This window comes from Mchenga conophoros, linkage group LG3 (genome assembly GCF_057382185.1).
Source record: "Mchenga conophoros isolate Kocher_MC1m ecotype Shallow Benthic linkage group LG3, M_conophoros_male_GT1.1, whole genome shotgun sequence".
Classification (NCBI taxonomy): domain Eukaryota; kingdom Metazoa; phylum Chordata; class Actinopteri; order Cichliformes; family Cichlidae; genus Mchenga; species Mchenga conophoros.
Genome location: NC_140528.1, coordinates 37334440 through 37356883, shown reverse-complemented (window position 1 = coordinate 37356883; position 22444 = coordinate 37334440). Strand labels below are relative to the sequence as shown.

The following is a 22444-nucleotide window of genomic DNA, read 5'->3' as shown; positions in this document are numbered from 1 at the left end:
GTCCAACAGCACACAGTTCAGTGTCCGGGCAACAAGTCCTTTCTTTGATTGTTATGTTGGCAGGGTTACACCACCGGTTGTTAACTAAAACAGCAAGCCCACCTCCTTTACGCTTACCGCTAGCGATGCTGTCCCTGTCCGCCCGAACAGTGTGGAAGCCTTCCACGGAAGCATTCTCATCGGGAATGACCTGGTGCAGCCATGATTCGGTGAAACACATCAGGCTACACTCTCGGTATTCCCTCTGACTCCGTACCAGTGCTGAGAGCTCGTCGATTTTTTTTTCACGTGGAATTCCAATAAAATTGATTCATGCTTGTGGCTGTAATGTGACAAAATGTGGAAAAATTCAAGGGGCCCGAATACTTTTGCTGTATTTAGCAACCAAGACTCTTCAGCATGCTCTTGTATTGCTTATAAGATTGTTCACTGCATCTGGAGGAGTGCTTGGAGTGGAAGGGTCAGAGATTAATTCATTCTCTGGAAAGCATTGAACACTAGCTTTCTCACCTAAGTGGTCAGAGAAGAAAGAAACAAAAAAGGACAGCTGTGGTTTTATTGAACTGGAGTGGGAAGGGTGGTCAACCAAGTGTCATGTTACACATGAAGAGTAGAAGTTCATCTTCAAGTTATACCATGTCAGTGACCTTCATGGTTCCTACATTCACATTGGATTTTCTAAAACAACACGTGCTGATTAATTTTATGAACGGCTGATAATCATTGACATTCACTTGTTTATCTCTTTGTAGTCTTGTACCTTGTAAAAGTTGTAAAGATTACTTTATGCATTTTGTCGCTTAGAGTATTTTTGCTCTGAGTTATTAGAGGAATTCCATAATCAAAGGCAATTACTTCCTCAGTGCCAAAAACTTCCAGATATGTTCTTTCACAGCTGCTTAAACATCTGTATCTGAGCACACATTTTGATATTTGTCCTCTAAGCTCTGGTCAGTTGGTGGAAACACACATGCTCATGTTTTACTGTCAGTTGACAATCATTGATACTCACTTGTTCTTCTCCTTGTACTGCATCTGAAGTCATAAAGATTACATTAGTCACTGATTCACTAGAATAAGGTTGAATCTAATGCTACAGTGACCTCCCCTCTGTACTGTGTAATATAAAAGTCAGTCAGGTTTGCAGATGACACACAGATACTGTTGAGTTTTCACTGACAGAATGGAGATCACGCTGTTTTTCTCGCTGTTGCTTCTGGTCTGCTCTGTTTCCACAAATCAGACAGAGGCAGATAATGAAATTCTTGACCAGCAGATTTCAAACCAACAACCCTGTCCACAGGAAATCCATGCTGTGCTCAGAGAGCTGACTGCCTCAGTGGCTGAACAGAAAGTGGAAATCAGGACCTTAAAACAAGAGAATAAAGGTAGAGTATGATGTCAGGTAGTGAGAAAAATGACAGCATGAGGAAACCTTCATATGAGCCCCTGTTACAGAGATATCAATGTCACTTCATGAATCTATCACTAACGTTTCTCATTAATTTTTTTATTTTTATTATTTATTCATTATTTATTCAATAATCTAACCTACTAAAAATGAAAAGATTCAAATGATGCAGATAAATAAAATTCATATTGACTTATTTATGTTCTTTTCTGTCAGACCATGTCGCAAAACTGAAAGACCTGGAAATGCAGAACGTTGAACTTCAGAGACAGAGGTCTGAAATTGACAAACTTAAACAGCAACAAATAATAAATAAATAAATAAACTTTATTTATAAAGCACACTAAAAAAACAAGGGTATACCAAGGTGCTTGACAAAAATAAAATAGGAAAAGGGAGATGGGAGGGAAAAGAGAAAGGACCTGGCACGTATCAATTATAAAAACCATCATAAGATATAAAAGTAGTTCACAAGCATAAAAAATGTACCAGCGCACACAAGTGTTAACTGGGTGGAAAGGCAAGATTAAAGAAATAAGTCTTAAGCCGTGATTTAAACAGTGGCATAGAGTCAGACGCCCGGATAGCGACAGGAAGGTTGTTCCATAAGACCGGGGCAGCTACAGCAAACGCGCGGTCACTGCGAGACTTCAGCCGAGAACGAGGTTGCTCCAGAAGAATTTGGGTAGCAGAGCTAAGTGCTCTGACAGGAGTGTGTAACCTGAGAAGCTCATTGAGGTAGCTCGGCGCAAAGTTATTAATGGTTTTGTAGGTGAAAAGTAATATTTTAAATTGAATACGGTATTTAATTGGAAGCCAGTGCAAGCCAGCAAGAACAGGAGTGATGGAAGAAAACTTCCTGCTACCTGTCAAAAGGCGTGCCGCCGCATTCTGGACAGTCTGCAATCTAACGAGAAGGGTGGAGGAAAGGCCAATGTAAAGAGAGTTGCAGTTCATATCCAGAATCGGATTCTTTTGGTTATTACCCAAAGCTCGTGACCATAGGTGAAGGTGGGGACAAACTGATAGGAAAGAGCTCCTGCCAGCCACACAGCCACCTGCGACAATCACAGACATTTATCTACCGGCTTGACTGGCGGCTGCAAAACATTGCAAGATAATCTTGGTCAGGTATTCTTCCAGTCCACAACTTTACCACGAGTGTTGTTATATCAATTTAATTGTCCCACAAGGGGAAACTTGGGTGTAACAGCAGCAAGAAAACACATATACAAACAAACAGTACACATGACACAGAACAGAAACATACACAATTCTTACATATTTACATGAAGGACAATGGTTACCAAAAACTGAGTACCATACTGTTGTTAAATTAAATACAATTAAATACAGATAAGAGGCAACCCTGGTTGTAGTGTGAATCGGTTGATAAAACAGTGCACGATACAGCGCTGATGTAAACATCTGTGTTTGTTGGGAGCAGTTCAGATTGTACAGTCTGACAGCTGCAGGGAGGAAGGACCTGCGGAAACGCTCCTTCATGCATCGAGGATGCAGCAGTCTGTCACTGAAGCAGCTCTGCAGTTCAGCAACATCTACATGCATGGGGCGGGAGATAAACTGCTGCTCCAACATACCACACTGTGAAAAATGACAGATGCCACCACAGAGTCATAGAAGGTCTTTAAAAGCGCTCCCTGGACTCCAAATGACCTCAGCCGCCTCAGCAGGTAGAGTCTGCTCTGACCCTTCCTGTAAAGAGCATCAACCCTGTACTTATACTTTTGTGTTGCTCTCTCATCACATCTTCATTATTCTCATCACTGCTTAAAACAACACACATCTTTTTTTAACTGTCCTTTCTCCAAAACAGAAAGTGGCATTACAGTTGTTTCAGGCTGAGAGACACAAAACGCTCTTCGTATTATCATTCATATATCATCCACACAACTATTTTATTTCTTTTTGTCCACTGGGCAGGTGACCTGCAGAATCATGTCTGCCCCAGCTGGATACCTTTTCACACACACCGTGACGTCAGACACACTCACAGTCACTTCATTCGTCAGACTTCTTTTAAGTTTGCAGCAGGCAACGCGACTGAGTATTGTGTCAAGATAAGTAGGAAGACCACGCTATAATGGACAGTTGAAGGAAAAGGTCAAATTTACAGGGAATCTTTTTGTTTTGTTTTTGGACAGAAAGATGAGAGTTTGATGTGTACATGGCTGTGAACAAAAATATAAATGTGGTGGATCATAAATTTAATTAGTTTTGAAGTTGTACATCTCTGTTCCTTACATTTCATGTCATGCCCTTATTAATGTTTTATTTGTTGCTTTGACTGTTTTCGAATAGAATATGCAGTGGGAATATAGAGGGAGATAAGTAGTGAAAGTTTTGCCTGGGTTGATTGTGCGTCGATCCATTGTTAATGCCTCAGGGCTCCAGTAGGTGGGTTCGCGCGCTTCCTCCTTCACTCAATACAGACGAGTGAGAGTGAGAGCTGCGTGTCTGTGCCGCTCTTTCACCTCTCCTCACTATTTCCCCTGTTTAAGGGCACAACATAAACACTGAGGCTTCAAAATGCAGCATCTACAACACTGTCACTCTGCCTCCACCATGGAGACCGTCTCCATGGTGATGAGTACAACTGGCAGCTGAAACTGTTGTGAACTTCTCCATGAGTCATATTTCCTGTTTCAGAGCTGCTGATTGGCTCTTTGGGCCCTTTACCTTCAGGAGGTCATGGACGAAGCACTGAAGTCGTTTATCACGTAAAAAATATTTTTAGTTTATAATAATTTGATAAATAATAAAATATTAATAAAAACTGGAGGTTTTTTTAGAACTTAGATTTTAAGCTATTTATGCCTTTTTTGCTGCTCTTTTTTAAACTTATTCCCTTTAAACTGTATTTATTCTTTTTAAAATATATTGGTTATTGCACTGTAGAGGCTGCTGAGGAACAGTATTTCGTTTCAGGCTGTGTAACACGAAATGACAATAACCAATAAAGTCTTGAGAGCTGCCATCATTGTTCCAGCAGGAGGCAGTAAAACACCAAACTGCACCTGTTGTGCTGAAAAGGTGTGAGCATGTGCAGTAACCCAGTAAGTTACCTGAATATCTCTCTCTCACACACACACACACACACACACACACACACACACACACAGTACTGATACTAATGACTCGCTCTCAGATCTATTTGGGTTTAATGTCAGGGTATATTTGTGGATGAAAGTTTTGGTAGGACACATGATGTGGACAGTCTGGTAATCCCAGAATATTTTAATGTAAGAAAACTCCAGACAGCTCTGGAGAAAGTTTCAGAGTAAAAGCCCTGGAGTGTTTTACATGTTATTCTGTTGGATTAAATCTGACGGAGCTGATTCATAAACACTTCACTGCCAGGTATCAGGTGACCTGCAGAGACTGATCCTACAAACACTCAGAAACAGAGTAAACCAAACTGCACCACAGTGATCAGACGAAACCTTCCTGACATGAACACAGCTCCTCAGTAAAAACTGTGAACCAGCAGAGAGACTACACCCAGCACCATACACCACCTCTCTGACACAGTACACCCTCGGGCAGGTGGTGTCCCCATAAACAGTGTGAGAAGCTCTGATTATTTACTATGTTCAAACAAACTGAGTGTCTGAGCTCACAGTGAGAGCTGCTGGCACAGTTTGGAGGTGTTCTGCCCCCTGCTGGACACACAGAGCTACAACATGAGGATCAGAGGAGGCTGGTGCTGCTTCACCTTTAGACACAAGAAGGAGGTCAAAAAATGTAGAAACAGAGATTGTTTTTAAACCTGTAAAGGGGGAAATCCTGACGAACCAATCCACAGCCAGAAAAGAAGTCTAACTCTGTGCTGCTCCAATCAGGAATCAGCTCTGTTACTGTGTGAGTGTGTAAAGTCACAGAGTAGCTGGTTTCAAATGTATCTATAAAGTTTATTCACATTTTATTTAGGCTTCAAAAAACAGTCCAAGTTTATTTCTTTGGACTTTGTTCACTTAGCGCCACCTGGAGGACAGTCAGCTCCCTGCAGCAGCTCTGGAGGACTGTTAACTGATGAAGAGCTCGGACTGCACAGCCTGCTTCATCACCGACTTCTTTAAATAAACATGACCACGATCAGTCGCAGCACCTCAGACAAACGTTTGTTACACAGCAGCCGCCTTCACACCGACTGAGCTCCATCACAGCTTCAGAGCTCAGCTTACTAAAGTCAAAGTTTATTTCCTCTCAGGTTTCTTACTTTCAGTAAAGTTTCACTGTTAGAGCCCTGACCAGCATCCTGCAGCATCTGGAGCAGCTGTGTGGTGCTGTCATGGCAATAAGGATCCAAATCTGTGGGATGTTTCCAGCAGGGGTTATAACCTGCAGCCAGCAAGGTGTGCCTAATATAGTGGCCGTGTTTATGTCACAGTGCAGCAGCATCAGAAAACGGTGGTTTACATCTCTGTTACAGGAAACCTGAAGAGTTAAAACACCAGAGAAGAAAATCTAAACGTTACACAAAGAACATAAAAGAAGTAAACTTCATAAAAACTTCACAAATGATGCTTTAAATGAAAAATAAATCCCTGTAAATAATTCAACAGGTCACATGTTAGAACCACCTTAACTAAACTCTGTAGCCGCTCACTGTGGTTTGTCCCAGCAGCTCTTAGGAAACAAACTGCTAACTTCAGTGTCAGCACACACTGTTAGTAAACTATGCAACACTGAATTCAGGTTTCAGTTGTGTTAAGTTGTGAAGTTGTGATGAAAGTCTTCTTACTGACACAGGTAGGATGGTCAGGCGTCCTCTGTTCCTTCACCGTTCATGAACTGTCACTTATAAAATGCTGCCAAACATCAACTACACTCAATAACTAAACGTGTGCAGGTTACAGTGATGGACGCCCAGATCTGCACTCCAAATACAAACAGACTAAAGGTGTTTCCTCCAGAAACAAAGACAATATTTACAAAGGTCTCACAGGTAAATTGTGAGCGATCACAGCAGCATCTCATCCTGACTAACAGCTTTTAGATGCAGGGAGAGCGTCGTGGTTCAGAGGTGGTTCAGCAGATGATGAAGGCCTTTCTGTTGCATTGTGTAGTGCTGTGGAGGCCATGATGGTCGACTGGGTCTGCTTCTACTGAACTCACAAACACTTCTGAGGTATTTACACCTGAAGCCTCATTGAATGTGAGTCAGAAACAAACGGCTCAGCTGTGATTAATGGATGTTTCCCTGCATTTCTATTTTCACACAGTTTATTTCTTACAGCAGGAAAACTGAACAGAATGTATGTAAGAGGTCAGAGTGAGGATGACGCCACTTAATACAGGAAATACATGTTTGTCTGTTTTGATGATGAAGGACTTCTTCAGCTCTGTAAACAGCTACACTTGAGAGGACAGAGGTGATTTCATGGATCAATAACAATGTGTTTATCAGCTTTCATCATCGCAGTGCAGACATGACGTCAGATCTATCAGAGTGAAGGCCGTCTCTCTGATGACGTCACAGAGCAGAGTCCTTCTGTCCAATAAAGGATCTCAGATCAGCTGCTGCCATCTTGTGGCCACAGTTGGTTACTGTCTCTGAAAGTTGTCTCATGTTTCCTGTTGTCCTGCTAACAAAGGCTGGAGCTCATCATGCTGAGAGGGCAGCAGCATTTTGTGGCTCTTCACACATGTTCATTATATTCTGATGATCCTGGATGGAGACAAACTACAGATAAGTGTGTTCAGCCCAACTAGTTTATCTCATTACAGCAGTTTGATGTTTCCCTTTGAATCCCCCTGAAGATCCTGACAGTGAAGCACGTACATAATACTCCAGCCTTTCAACTCTGAGCTTATTTAGTTCTATTAATACACTGAAATCTCATTTGTGTCATGAAGAAAGTCTTTAATCAAACAGAATTCAAAGATCAGAAACATTTCATATATGGAGTTAAACATGAATCATTGTTTCAACAACATATTTATTGTTGTCATAAACAGACAAGAAGACAACAACAAACTGCTCCTCCCATTCAACACATGTCAGTCCATATCCCAGCAAACTAAATCATCTCCATTTACACATCAAATAGAAACATGAATCACTTGTAATGATTAGAAACTTGATAGAATTTCAAATCTAGTTTGGGGAGTCATTCAGTGAGAAACAGTGAAATGATTTTCCATGTGAAAAGGTGGACAGCAGAAACAGAAAGAAAGAGTGAAACTAAAAGAGAAACAAAGAGCTTTGGAACAACGAGGCAGCAGGAGGACAGCTGCAGTTTAACAGCTTCAACTCACTGACAGGAAACAACATTAGAAACATCATCATCCTCAACTCATCTGCTGCACTGACACTGACACCTTCAACGGACACACCTTCACTTCATCAACTGTTTCAATGTATGGAAACATCCTGTGAGTGAAAGTGTGTGTGAAGGTGTGTATGTGTGTGTTAGTATCAGGATCAGAGAACGACAGCTTTCCTCTGTTCCAGTCCAGATTCACTCTGATCCTCTGGAGCTTCTTCTCTACTGAGAGAGCAGTGAGAGGAGCTGATGATGACCATGCTGAGTATTTACCTTCATAGAAAAATATTGTCCATAATCCAGACAGTTTGTCTCCCTTCCTCTGCACAGACTCTGCTAACACACCCAGTGTCCACCCTGTACAGTCTCCAACTTCAACATCCCAGCTGTGAGTCCCTGAGTTAAAGCCCTCAGAGCCCAGGACAGAAATGTAATAATCAATCCTCTCTGGATTATCAGGAAGCTGCTGTTCATCTCCTCCTCTCACACTGGTCAGATCTTCAGACAGGATGAGGTTTGGACCAGCAGTGTTTGGGTCCAGAATGAGAGGAGTGTAGGAGACCACGTCCTTCATGTTGTTCCAGATGTTGAAGGTCAGGTTGCCCAGGTGTTTGGCCTGGTCTATCAGAGCTCCTGAGGGCAGCTGTGGATCATCCAGCAGGGGGCAGCGCTGGACTCTTTCCACTGCAGCCTTGTAGTTGTGCAGGAATGAGACGTCTTCAGCTCTCAGCTCCTCCTCTGTGGCTCTGACTGTGTCTGAAAGAGCTGCTATCTCTCTGCTCAGAGCCTCCATCTTCTCCTTCATCATCACACTCTTCTGCTCCTCTTCCTCCCTCAGTGCAGCCAGCCTGGCCTCCTCTTCCTCTGCTAGAAACTGCTGAAGCTTCTTAAACTGCTCCTTAATCTGCCTCTCTGTGTGTCGGGCCTGGACCTTAATGTGTTCTGCTGTTTGATCAAACTTCACTTGAACTTCTTCACAAACCTTTAACTTCTTCTTTAAGGGCTCCAGAGTTTCCTGAAGTTCCTTCTTGTGTTGTTGTGCAGCTTCATCGATGGGTCTGAATCTGTGATTGGTGTGTTTTTCTGAGTCTCTGCAGATGTGACACACTGGCTGCTGATGGTCCAGACAGAAGAGTTTGAGTTTCTCAGAGTGCAGACTGCAGAGAGCCTCTGAAGCTCTCTGATCTCTCTCCTGTAAGAACGACTCACACAGGTTCTTTAATGCCAGATTTAAAGGTGGATCCTTTGAAGATCTTCTCTTACAAACTGGACACTCGTGTGTTGGTCTCTCTCTCCACCATCTCTTCAGACAGTCTTTACAGAAGCTGTGGCTACATGACAGAAGAACAGGATCTCTGAAGACCTCCTGACAGACCGGACAGCAGAGATCCTCCTCTGATCTGGAAGCCATTGAGTCTGTGAGTGAAGCTGAAAACAGCAGACAGGAAGTACAGTCAGTCCTGGCTCCCCTCCCTCCTCTACCACCTTCACTGAAACTTCCTTTGAGTCGTGTTTTTGCTCAAACTCACATTCAGTGTGTGGAGCGTCAGCAGCTTGAAGCAGCAGTGTTGGAGTTTTCCACTTTTCTCTCCTGTAGCTGGACTCACTCAGAGGAAGCTGCTAGTTTGGTCTGAGCTCAGTCTGATCGTCTGTGCGTCTCTCTTTACTGAGGACGAAGAACTTCCTGTTTCCTGGTTTGTCACATTTGAGTGACGTGAGGGGAGGAGAAAATGTTGCTGTTTGACTTTTAACTAAGGTGTGTTTCAATCCTGCCTGCAGCTCAAAAGCTGTAAAACAGGTTTTGTGTCTTTTCACCTCCACAGGTCACAACATGAAACCTGTTGTGAAGTTTATAAAATAAAGTGTCACTCGGTGGTGCAGCTGTTTGTCAGCTTCTATTTTAGACTTTGTTCTGGTTCTTGTTCAGGTTCCCAGCAGTGGGAGTGTAATGCAGTCACACACACACAGGTGGTGTTAAGGTGGATTCACTTAGTTACAGACAGTGGTGTTATTTCCTGTAACTAAGGGTGTGTTTCACTCCAAAGTTCAGACATTAACCTGCCAGAAGTTGTAAAAGTTACTAATAAAGAGCTTTTATCTCAGAAAGCAGAAAGAAAAGAAATAAGTGTAAAGAGTGCAGCAAAATGTTTTAGTGTGAGCTGGTTCATCTGATCTGGTTGTGTAAAAGTCACTGCATGACACTGAGTTTTACTTCTGTCACGATTAGTGGAGCGGACTCAGGCGCAGACCACAAGTTTCTTCAAATCAAAAGTGAATTTATTTACAGTGTTCTCCACGGTGACTCACACACACACACACACACACACAACGGTGTCTGGGGAAAAGGGGTTCCAGGGTCCGGGAGTGAAAGGGGCAGGAGTCCAGGGAGGGGAGATTTCCATACAGCCCTCGCAACCACACACAGCTCCTCTTCTTTCCTCCATCACTCTTGCTCACGCTCAGTCACCGTGCACAGGGAAAACAGGTCCAGGGGAAATCTATACACAGACAGAGAAACAGTTAGTCTCCTGGTTCAGACGTGCTCACGAACAAACTTTGCAGAGTGCAGGACGACTGACGCTGATGGCTCAACGATCCAGCGACGAGTAGAGCAGACTCGCCATCTTAAGTAGGACTCCAATTCTCATAATCAGCGGCAGGTGTGCTGATCATCTCCAGGTGCGTGGGCCAGGAGCAGGAGCCCATACTGAGCTCCGCCCCGGCAGGAGAAAGAGAGAGTGGGAGAGGACGAGAGAGAAAGGGAGAGCAGAGGTGAGAGAGGAGAATAAACAAAACAAAGCGCCTGACTGCTGTCAGCTGGAGAGGTGCGGGGACCATGACAACTTCTGTGTTACTGACACTCATCTCTGACTCAGAGAAACGATTTCTCCCCTGTGATGTTCACACAGTGGTGAGTTACATGTGTGTGGAATTTTTCACGTTTTATAGAATTAAATTTCCTCTTACTTTCTTTTTTGTTAACCTGAGTCACTGATCATTTGCAGTATTACAGAGTCTGGCAGTCTTTGCATGATGTCCACGTCACTGTAAGTTTCTAGCTGACTCTCAGGTGTGACAGGTGTGCCAGCAGGAAAGAGTAATAATAACCTGCATCCTGAGGTTTGTCATGCAGGATTAAAGGAGCCAGGCTTTGTTCACACAGCTAGGATTGTATTTTACACTGACCCTGGGTCAGTATAAGTATCATACAGTTCAAACGAAGCACTGAAACTTGCACATATTTATTATAGATGCACTAAAGAAAAACGGGATATTTAGAGTCAATCTGTGGCTGCGATTAAACACTTTACTGGAAACTTTATTAACCAGTAACTTCATCAGTCATGACAGAAGCTAATATTTCTGAGCTAACATCGTTTAAACCAGTGGTTCCCAAACTTTTTTTGCTGGGCCCCCCTTTGTTTTACAAGAAAAATTTCCACCCCCCCCCCACCCCCCCTTTGTGCGCATGAACACATCCTCCAACCACACACACCCATATTTTGCTCCATTGCATGTGGCTATTTTCACGCCACGTTGTGCGCCACGTTATTGTTGAGATGAATAGCAGAATGGCAGATAGAGACAAAATACTGTTAATCTTACCATCTTCAGGTTTTACACGCTTACATACACACACAGTTACTGTCCCTCCATTTAGAAAGGCAGAGGCGTCACGATGTGATTATTTTACTGTAGTTATTTTTTTTGATGTGTAATAATATTCAACATTACTATCAATGCATTTTCCAAAAAATGCCTCTCTGTGCAAAATGGGTTTAAAAACATAAACAACTGTAGGATCCTGTTTGTCCGTGATTTAAACAGCCCAGCGCTGCTCCTGATGAAGGGAAAACCAATCCTGCAGGGAGACCTACCTCGGCACTTGTGCAGGTGATTTTTCTCTTACTTTCTTTTTTCTGTTATTTACTAAAGAATCTGTCAAAGAAATAATGAATTCTCCACACGTGTTTGAAGGTTGCTGATACGTTCATCTAGCACAGACCTATTGCTGGAACGCCAAGACAATTCTACTACAATGGCAAAAACAAGACGCAAGTCACCAGAGCTCTTTGTGTTGCTCGTGCATGAGGGAGAGAACTGTGACGAGCATCGTTCTCTCTGTTAAGGAATATATTCTAAAATACTTCTTCAGCAAAGACTCAGAGAAGAGAAACACACAGAATTTCTTGCAAGCAAGGGCAGTCTCCGGACTGAGAGACTCGCGCCTGAGAAACTGCCCCGGTCTTTATTTTATACTTCATTGGGTGGGTGGGTGTGTGTGTGTGGGGGGGGGGGGGGGGGGGGGTGTCAGAGTGTGGCCCCATAAGATCTTCCCTAAACCTGCTGGTCTCAAAGTCCAGCAGTTCATCAAACCAAAAGGCACTTAGACTAAAACAGACATAGCTACGTTAATCCTACCATAAAACAATAAGACAAGGTACGACCTCTCTCATGCTCCTAGGATGTGGGGTGAACACCCTAGAATGTTACATGCAGCATTCTACCATATGCAAACTTATATCACTAAAAGATTATACTGACTACTAAATACAATTTTCCATTGACACCCTCCAAGTAAGCAAATGAATGCTAACAGTCAAACATAGAAATTAACATTTGCAAAATCATTCCAGCTTTGTGGTGCATCTCCTCCAGGTGTGTAAATCACACATGCAGAGTGGTTTGAGTTCCTCAGAGCTTCATAAATGTCTCTTCCAGTTGTTTCTATCACTGTCCATATGACCAGAGTCCAAATGCAGACATGGGTATAACAAACACACCAGTTAGTTTTGCTGTTTGTCAATGTGGCTTTCAGTTATCTTCAAGGCTGCAGGCCTTTGTCAGCACTCCTGTTTTATGGCCTCTATCAACCCTCATCACCTCATTTCATGCATTCTTCCTGTGGGGGGATACTTATGACTCCTCTATTGTCCTTTCGTCTCTGCAGAAAACCTTTTTTGGAAAGGGTATTGGATTCAATGATTTTACTGCTGTTGTAACCCCACCTGTTGAGTCACTTCAGCAGTCTTGTTCATGATGCAAATGACAACAACAATGACACAAAGGAAGACCCTCTTCAGAGTGTCAAAGCATGCATAGCACAGTGACACAGCATTAGGTGATGTTCATAGGAAATTGCTGTCAGTCATTCCCCGTCACCACCATAGCTTCTGCTTTCTGTTCACAGAATCATGATGCCATCCTTGAACTTCCTCTCTGCACTGTCGATTGGAGCTTGGAACGCTCCCCTCATCCTTCAGATCTCCATCTGTTGTCCACAATCTCCTCGTGATTACCTCTGGAAAGCCCCGTGGCACAGCTCTCCATCCAGTGCAGCTTTATGGTCATTGCTGTGGTTCCAGAATCTTCTCATGATGACCAGTAGGTCCCCAAACAGCATGACCTTTGACCTCAACCCCTGCCTGGGCTGTCAGCTATGGTCCCTACTTCTCGCTGGGTCTCTGAAGATTTCTCAGGAGATTCCACCCTTGGGATCATTTCTTCCAGCAATGCTCTGCTGCACCTGCATCTCCTCACTAGAGGAAAAACTTCTATTTGGAAAACATGTCAACCATCATCAAACCAAAATTTCCTTTCAGTTCAGTGAACTTCACTTATCAAAAAATATAATTATTTGTTATTTATTAATTATATTATTCGTTTATCACATTTTCACTTTCACTTATAGGCCATCAAAGTGTTTATTGTCTTTACCCAAATGATTGGAGCAGAACTTAAAATCTATAAGCTGTAAAAACTTTATATTTGAAGACTGAAAGAGACCCAGGAAGTGGTCACAGGACGAGGGTGACAGACTGTCTGAAGCAGTTAGAACAAGACAAGGCTGTTGGACCAGGTGTGCTTGCTTTTGAAACTGTGTCTTAATTCCACCTGTTTCACATGCAAGGGTCAGTTCTACAGGCAGGAACGTGGGTGTGCCGTGGGCTCCCCAGTTTCACCCATTGTGGGCAACTTGTATATGGAAGACGTGGGAAAGAGGGCTTTGCTATCCTACCCTGAAACACCACCAAGTCATTGGTTCAGGTATGTGGATGACACCTGGGTGAACACACAAACCTCCATCTCTGGTTTCTTTGACTGGAGGTTGTTGAGGATTTGATGATTTCACAACACTGTATGTGATGTCACTGGTGATGTCATCTTCTCCATCTGCTGAAATGAGTTAAAGTAAACACTTTTATGATTTAAGAATCTAAATGGACCAAATTATGATGACAGAATGGAAACAAAATACCACGATGAATAAGAATGAATATGTACAAACCTTCAAGTTTCCTGTGAACACATCGTCTCACCAGCAGAACCAGTAACACCAGTAGAATCACAACATAGACTACATATAAGTAAATCTTATAAGGCTTACATGATTTACTCATGAAAGTGGCCACTTTCTCATTACTGTCATATATTGTTTTAGTAAGTAATTCAAAGAACTGTTTAGACGGAGCCAAAGTTCAGTAGAGATAGTTGTGATTGGGAAAGCTCAGAGATATTAAAAGAAGCACTGAGGCTCCATCCCCTCCAGAGATGTGACACGCCTCGTCCCTTCGCTAGAATCTGTAGCGAGGGATTGGTTCACCAGAGACCTCGCTCCTGGCTGCTGCCCAGCACACATTGCACCCTGAAGATTCTTGTTTGTTTGCAAAGAAAATTAATATCACTCTCTCTGTCCAAATGCTGTACGTCCACGATTTTAGCTACTTTGTTAGGCTACTTTACTTTTCTAAGGCTTAAGTAAATTCAGGAGTGATCCCCAACAATGTCAGAGTAAGAATCTGCTTAGATACCATATTACTAAGATTTTCAGGGCCGAGTACAATAACCTCAGTTTTATCTGAATTAAGAAGCAGAAAGTTAGCGGCCATCCAGGTCTTTATGTCTTTAAGACATGTGTGTTATCTAGCTAACATGTAGTGAGTCGTTTAATCTTTAAATGACATTTGTAGAATTTGCCCACTTCCTCTCACCCACCAGTGAAAGGAGAGGAAAGGGAGAGAATCCTGTGCATACACAGAAATGAAGAGCTGGCAGAATTCAATTCAATTCAATTTTATTTATATAGCGCCAAATCATAACAAAAGTTGCCTCAAGGCGCTTCATAGATACAGAGAAAAACCCAACAATCATATGACCCCCTATGAGCAAGCACTTTGGCAACAGTGGGAAGGAAAAACTCCCTTTTAACAGGAAGAAACCTCCGGCAGAACCAGGCTCAGGGCAGAAAGTGGACCCTCGAACAAATGCTCATCCTCTGAAAAGGTCTGCAAATGTTTTCACTGTCAGTAGCAGTAGTTTCCACTGAACCAAATAATCCTAAAAATGTTTTTAAACCTTAAACCTATGAAGGCTGCAGGCCACAACGTGCTGGTCAGGCAACAAAGTTGTTCTTCATATTACTAAAATGTTGGAGCTTGTGCCTCTTCAGATGTTTGCTCTTCTTACTTGCAAATAGCCGAGGGGAAATGCCCGAAACCTCAGTCCTGATTCCACAGCTTTATTACATCAGCCTGGTAGAAAATAATTTTTCACTATCAAATCAGGCCACCAGGGGGCGGAGCGGTCCCAGAAGTTCAGTCGTGAGTGATATCTAACCTCTCTTCTTCCTCACAGCTCGTCTGATCGAGAGTCCCAACAGCTCTGATGTCTCTGAGGGAGATGTTGTGACTGTAATCTGTGAGGAGGACCAAAGCTTTTCTGATTGGACTGTGAGGAGAAACACAAGCAAACTGCAGAGGGCTGAGTGTGGAGATGGGCGGGGACAACAGCAACGTGATCAATCATGTTCAATCAGTACGCTGGTGCCTCACGACACCGGAGTTTACTGGTGTGAGTCCAGTAATGGTGCCATCAGTAACCTGGTTAATATCACAGTCACTGGTAAGCTGATCACTCTCACTTTACTTCTTATTGCATCCACAAATTGAGCTGAACATGCAGGTACATAGATTCTGTGCTGTTCTTCACTGATCACCTACCTGACTGACAGAGTAATGAAGGACTTCCCTCCCTCGGTGCTTCTTAATGTGTGAGGATATTCTCCATTACTGAGTTAAGACTTCCTTATTTAGATCTAAGCTCTGGATTATCTTGCACGTCTCGTGGCTCCCAAATGTCTCTTAAGTTATTATCCTCTGTAGCCTCATACTTTAGCTTTACTTGGCAAATGTGAATGCTTTGTGTGCTGACAAACCCTTTTGCATGTAGTGTTTTTATGAAAAGCCTTATAATTGCCTAATTTTGTGTTTTTGTTCTGTTACAAAAGCAGGCATTCTTACTGTTGTTTAATATTTTACTCAAACCTTTAAGTTTAATTCAACACAAAAAGCCCCACTGTAAACAAATCCACAGAACAGAACCAAACTCAGCAGCCAAACAGTTTGTCCTCAGTGCAGGTCGACATTCAGAAAAACCAGCTGCCTCAGCTTGGATGGGCTGATGTGGTTTCTCCTTAGTATCTGCCCAGTTTTTGAGAAGACCCTCCAAAGGAACAGATGTTGCCACAATGCACAGTCTCCCCTCCATCACCTTCAACAGGTAGGGAAAGACTGTGGCCTTGGCCTCCCACCAGCTCTGTGGGCCTTCTCCTTGTTGGATGAGGGGCTCCTCAAGATAACATTTCATCTCCATCATAACATCAGCTGTAGTATTTCTCTTTGCAGCATCTCCTGTAGCTCTTTCATCAAAGAGGCTCCACACAGCAGACGTCTGTGGCTCCTCCTTCACTTGGCCCTGTAATGGTGGAGCTGGGTGGGAGTGCACTTTGCTGCTGCAGTTATTCTCTGAAGTGCCTCATCAACAGCTCTGTTGTCACTGAATGCAAGCTTTTTAAATCTACCATCCAGTGATGCAGCTTCTGAGTGGACGGTGTTGAACTCCACACACAGAAACTTTTCACACTCACTGCTAATTTTGTTTTACAGTGAAGCCACTCTGCTCTGCTAGTCCCAATATCTTTCACCTGCAGCAGATGCTGCTTCGTTTGCAGCTGTCAGTCATATTTATGGTTTTTGTGTCGCACTCTCCTCCACACTGCTGTCTGTCATCTCACAGTTATGATGTGCGGAGCGATGCTGAACTTCCAATCCCAGCGTTTCATGTTGCAGGATCAATTCCCATATGAAAATATCAATATCTAATTTGATTACATTTGTTTTTCATCATAAATATGACAGACAAAAGTAAATTCAGCAATTAGCGGGATGGTCTGCAATACCCTGTTAACAGGAACTACACTCACCACCTCTCATTCATGTGCGTGTTACGGCTCTGCAAGAGTGTGAGCCAATGAGAAACCAGAGGCACAAAACTTTAGACCACAAAACACACAATCTGATGTTGGTTTGTAAAGATGTTGCTGATGAGACTTTGTAGAAAGCAGCTGGTCTGAGTGATGTGATCAGAGTGCAGCAGATAATGTCTGACAGCAGTTTGAAGAGCAAATGGATTCTGTTCTGTTCTTCATCATCACCTACCTGACACCTCACACCTGTTTCTCACCTGCAGGTCACACAGGAGGATCTGTTGGACTGAAGGTCAGCCTGTCAGTTCCTGCTGTGCTTCTTGTTGCTGCTGTTTTCTTGATGTAGAGAAAACAAAAACAACAAAGAATCAGGATCCAGCCTCATGTTGAGCTGCAGCAAAATAAAATGTCTGAATCTTTTTAAATCAGCACTCTTAGTCTCCCGCTGGTGGTTTCAGCGTTGTCAGTGAACCTGGGGAACATGAGATGATGCTGGTAACAGAAATCAAAGGTAGTGAACAGCAGACAGGGATCAGCTGCAGGTTTAATACACGTCCTGAATTTGGTTTACTTTGAAGTTTCTGTAAAATAAAACCAAACGTTGTGATTTGTCTCTTTATGAATAAAGTTGAATTGAATTTCTCTCTGAGCTCCTGCTTCTGTTGTCTGTCAGTGATTTTATCAGTTGGACATCAAGTAAAACTTTGGATAAAATGAAAACTGTGTTCACACAGTGTCTGTAAATCCACGGGTGAAAATAATACATGTAACATTCACACAAGTCCACGAGTGATTGAATGAAATGTGATCATGGAAAAATAAATTCAAAACTATTCAAGACTTTTACCATTAACTGTCATTCTATTATGAAGTAACAGGAAGGTAATAACACTATAATATAATAATAATAAAGAAAATTAAAAAATATGGTATAACAGAGCTCACTGCCTCACACTGTCGATAGCAGCATTTCTTTTTAACCTTATTTCATTTAAGGCTCAGACGATCATCTGTTTCCACTTAAAGTAGTCTAGCTCTGATATCACTTTAGCCTCTGGATGGAGGATTTGCTATGTTAACTTATAGATAATAAACTCAACGTATTACAGACCAAAACCAAACACGTCCGTAGTATAAGACTGGATTTAACTCCCTTCACACCTGTCTCGACACAACAGTCAGGTCAGTCCCTTCCCTTTTAAGAAATCCACCTTAAATGTATTTTAAATGTAAGTGATGCAAAATGAATTTAATATTTTATCTTTAGTTTGTCAGGTAGCATCAGGTCAGATGGATGATGTTGGGTGAGATGGAGCAGACAGAGATCTCATCACAGCTGAGAGGAAGCAAAAGCCTCAACATCCAGGCTTAAAAGTGATGTAGGGAGCTAAAGCTAAAGCTCTGCTTTCTTTGTGTGCTTGTGCTAACAGCAACTAATGAGAAATGTGATGACAATTGTCCAGCTTTGTCCTTTTATATTCTACCAAATGTGAAGTGAACCTGTGGTTATACAGTAACGATAAGAGCATCTTTATTAGTCCCACATGTGGGAAATTTGTTTTGTTACAGCAGGAAGTGGACAGTGCAGTTACATAGCAAACATGAGAGAACCCTGGAATAGAATAAGAAACTGTACACAACTGTACCCAATAGAATAGAATAGAATGATAGGATAAAAATAGAATACACATGCTGTATACAACTGAGTACAAATACAACGTTGTCAGAAAAAGAGTGTTACACTTAGTCCTATTGCACATGTGTGTGTTTGATCAGCTGCAAAGTCTTTGTGGTGGAGTCTGACAGCAGAGGGGAGGAAATCTCTCCGCCCACATCGTGGGTGCCGCAGCCACTGAAGGAGCTGCTCTGAAGCGCTATAAAGGTTTGTGATGATCAATACAGGTTTACAGCTCAGATCATACTGAGTTCATTATGACTGATATAAATATGTGATAGAAGAATAATAAATCGAGTAAATTGTGATTGACAAACAGTTTTAAAGAGAAAGTTTGTTAGTTTAAATTGTGTGAAAGGTCAGAGATGGAGAGAACACCAGGCTGGGGCTGAATATCAGTGTATTACATGCAAATCTGATTGGATGACAGGACAGAGCATAAACTGAAGCTGGCATGGATGTTCTGGGTCTCCTGCCTCTGTGAGATCAGCAGGTCAAAGATTCAATAGCAAAACTTGGTTGTTCCAGCAGCGACGCCGAGGGCAGTGAGCTCTAAAAGCCTCCCAGATGAAAACGTGCCAGATCGAGAGGTGATCTGCTGCTGATGGGTGACGAACCTACTCAGGTCTCCAGCTCTTATCAGAGGAGGCAGTGAAGACACCTGAGCTTCAAGGCAGTCAGGCTGGGCGAGTCTGTGATTACATACTTTTATCTAAGTACAATCTGAGTATTAAACCTGTAAGTAATCTTACAGTATTATGTTATATTGTGAGTCCTTCTTACAGATCTTCCTAGGTTGAAAATTAAACAGTACTAAATGTAACAAGTAGACAGCAGCACTAAAGTCATCAGTTTAATGGACACAGAGGAAGCTTTTCAAAGGCTTAAGAAGAATAACATGATGCTAGAACATCACATTTTATAATATGACAGTAAAAATAACTCACAGAGATCATCTTCTATGTTTTCCTCCATAAGGGCGGCGAGCCTGGGTCCAGCTATTTGAGTGGTGCCTTGTTTTGGTGAAGCTTTTGAATTGCTTGGCCTTTGAGGCCTGCATGGAGCTCAGGCTGACACTAAGCACAGAAAAGGCCCACAGTGGGTGCACACACAGGATACAGATCTGTCAGGTCATGATCAACAACCACTGACCAAAGCCCACTGATCTCTGACCTCCCAGCCCATTCTTCCTTCAGTGGGCTGCTTTCAGTCATTATGCAAATGTTCTGTTTATAAGATTGAGGAAACCTGCAGTCAGCTGAGACTGAAGAAGTCATGTGGTGAGTGAAATAAATACAGAGGTGACCACCTCTGTATTTATTTCACTCACCACATGATCCCATCTGCCTGGACTGTCTCTCTGATCTGTTTAAAGCTTTAAACAGTGAAATCAATAACCAACGTGTCCCAGCTGTGTCCCGATTCATTAAAAACTATCACAAAAAAGGAGGTAGACTTTAGAAACACTGAAATTTCTAAAGTCTCCACTAAATCAGGGTCAGATGTGTGTGAAGGTCCAAGACGTTTGCTGGATGTGAATTATCATGTGCAATGCTCCAGTTTGACCTCACGGGGGCAGTGTTGTTTTACACTCAGACTGCAGGACATAATAACAGTGTTGGAGTGTGAAAGTAAAGCAGCTTTTCTCTCAGTGTATGCAGAGGGATTTCTGATGACATCAAACTGTTTGTGTGTCTGTTGTCACAGCAGCAGCCATCAGTGACAGCAGCACACAAAAGCAACACAACAGCAGGTTCAGATACTCAGAGGAACAATTCATTTCAATGTCTGACCAGTTTGTAGTTTGTGTCTGAGTTCAGTTTAAAAACTTTAAAATACTGATCACAAGTTTCAAACAAACAACATATAAGAACATAAGATGGAAACAAACAGAGTGAAACAGAGTTTGTTTCCTTCCTGGTTTCCTGGTTTTCGTATGTTTGTCACACTTAAATGTTTCAGATCAAACACATTAAAATATTAAACAAAGAAAACACAAACTGAAGTTTGTAAATGAAGATGTTTGTTATTAAGGGAACAAATCCAAAGCTACATCATCCTGATCTGAAACATTTAATAAGTGTGACAAACATACAAAGAACAGGAAATCAGTTTGAGCAGCTGTAATCAAACTGTCAACCTTCACACTTTTTACTAAAACCTTTAATTCTCCACTAACATCACTTTGTATCCACGGTCACTCTAATGGACCCTAGAAAATAAGATAAAACACATTCAAAGACTATTTTGTGTTGAGAAGAAGTTTCTGGCTCTTATTCTATTTTCTAAAAGAGGCAAACCGCAAACAGGACTCTCCAGCTGCCCCGGAGCAGATTGTAATCATTGCTCTAGACGAGCTTCATCATGTTGCAGACACACCTTCATGCTCAGGGCAGCCGTTACCTGTGTGCTCTAAGAGAAGCAGGAAGATTTAGGGTCAGATTTACTAACATGTGGAGCAGCAGCAGCCGCATCACAAAGTTTAGTATGTTATGTATTTGTAATTTTGAGTTTTATATCTCTTGGAGAGAGATATCTTTTGCATACTTATAAATGCACCATGTGGTAAGCTGTATACTGTGTCTACTGCTGTATTGACAATAAAGCTCTTGAGTCTTGAATGTGTATCTGTAAGAGTGTCACTGTCAGGAGACGTGTCTGTCATAGTTGCTGCTGGGAGGTTATTACTGGGAGGGAGATGTTATCAGAGTCATCAGAGCTTCATCGGCTCAGAGTCGTTATCGCAGCACCAAAACTTTGTCAGTGAACTGGAATGAGCTGGATCTGAAACAAAGGCAGCTGTTACTGTGTTAGATTCACGTCTGCATGTTGAAACATCTTATTAAAAGTAAAGATGTGCACATACAGGCACGTGTCACAGTGACGCTGAGGATCCTCAGAGAGAGATTTCACTCATTTTCTTTGTCTTTACAAACCAAACTTTTATTTCCAGAGATATAAAAAAAACAAAGTTAAACACAACAGTGTTAAAAAGGGCACAGCCGAGCAAAACACCACAAACACAAAAACAAGCTGTTTAAAGAAGGTCACAGACTCAAGAGTGCAGAAGTGGAGCAAGGTGGAGCAGTTCGGTGATGTAGGTGGAGGCTTCACACTGTCAGGCCATAAAAAACTGATCCTCTAACAGTGGAGAGATGTTTGGAGTTAAAGCTTTGTCAGGCCAGAGAACAGAGCATCAGTTCGTCACACTGACCTCACTGCTGTAGTGATTAAGGACGTCAGAAATCCAGAATCCACTTCAGGACATGTATGACATCATGTCACCCATAAAGGCTTCAGCCATGAACTGGGTCTCGTGTGAGCCATATGAGACCCAGTTCTGTCTCATTACAGATACACAAACATGAGTGTGTACATCATGTTTGTGAGTTTGTATGAAAATGTTTTCACAGTGTCAACTTTCCCTAAAATCACAATGTTCCTTAATTTTAGCCAAACTGGTGGATCTGAAAATCCATCTGAACAGACACGAGTCAAACTTGTCCCGAAACACTGTCAGTGTACGAACGTCTGCATCATCTGTACAACAGCAGAAAATATTTCAATCCATTCATTGTCGTGTATTTTGGGTCATTTTAGGAAAAGTCACCAAGTTTCAGCCCAAACTGAGTCTATAACAGTTTGTAAACTCTGTCAAATTTGATACGATGGATTTACAAACCACGGAGAACAAAGTACAAGCTGTCTCCCAGTGGGCTGGACTTAAGGAGGAAAAGTCACATGAGGCAGGAAAAGTCACATGAGGCATCATCAGTTTCTTTCTGTCCTTGATCATCTGTTTT

The 22444-nt window shown here is 42.3% G+C and overlaps 2 protein-coding genes across 2 annotated transcripts in view; one reads left to right on the top strand and one right to left on the bottom strand.

Annotated features, from left to right (window-relative positions):
• Positions 1-1159: 1159 nt before the first annotated feature.
• Positions 1160-22444, top strand: part of LOC146578490 (complement C1q-like protein 2) — a 107287-nt gene continuing 86002 nt past the window's right edge. Inside the window, exon 1 of the mRNA XM_085268785.1 lies at positions 1160-1388. Within this exon, the coding sequence (XP_085124911.1) occupies positions 1184-1388 (205 nt within the window). The 5' untranslated portion in view covers positions 1160-1183. The remainder of the gene's footprint in view (positions 1389-22444) is intronic.
• LOC146578493 (nuclear factor 7, ovary-like) lies at positions 7597-9112 on the bottom strand. The gene is made up of 2 exons (XM_085268687.1): positions 9077-9112; positions 7597-8893 (listed from the first exon to the last, which is right to left on the bottom strand). Exons 1-2 carry the CDS (start codon positions 9110-9112, stop codon positions 7727-7729), a joined length of 1203 nt encoding a protein of 400 aa, XP_085124813.1. The 3' UTR covers positions 7597-7726.

What these genes read in the sequence shown, in the direction of transcription:
- LOC146578493 (XM_085268687.1), bottom strand. Translation starts at nt 9,112, where the DNA reads ATGGCTTCCAGATCAGAGGAGGATCTCTGCTGTCCG. An exon ending in AGGAGGATCTCTGCTGTCCG is followed by an intron (nt 8,894 to 9,076) that starts GTCTGTCAGGAG and finishes TCGTTCTTACAG; the next exon opens with GAGAGAGATCAGAGAGCTTC.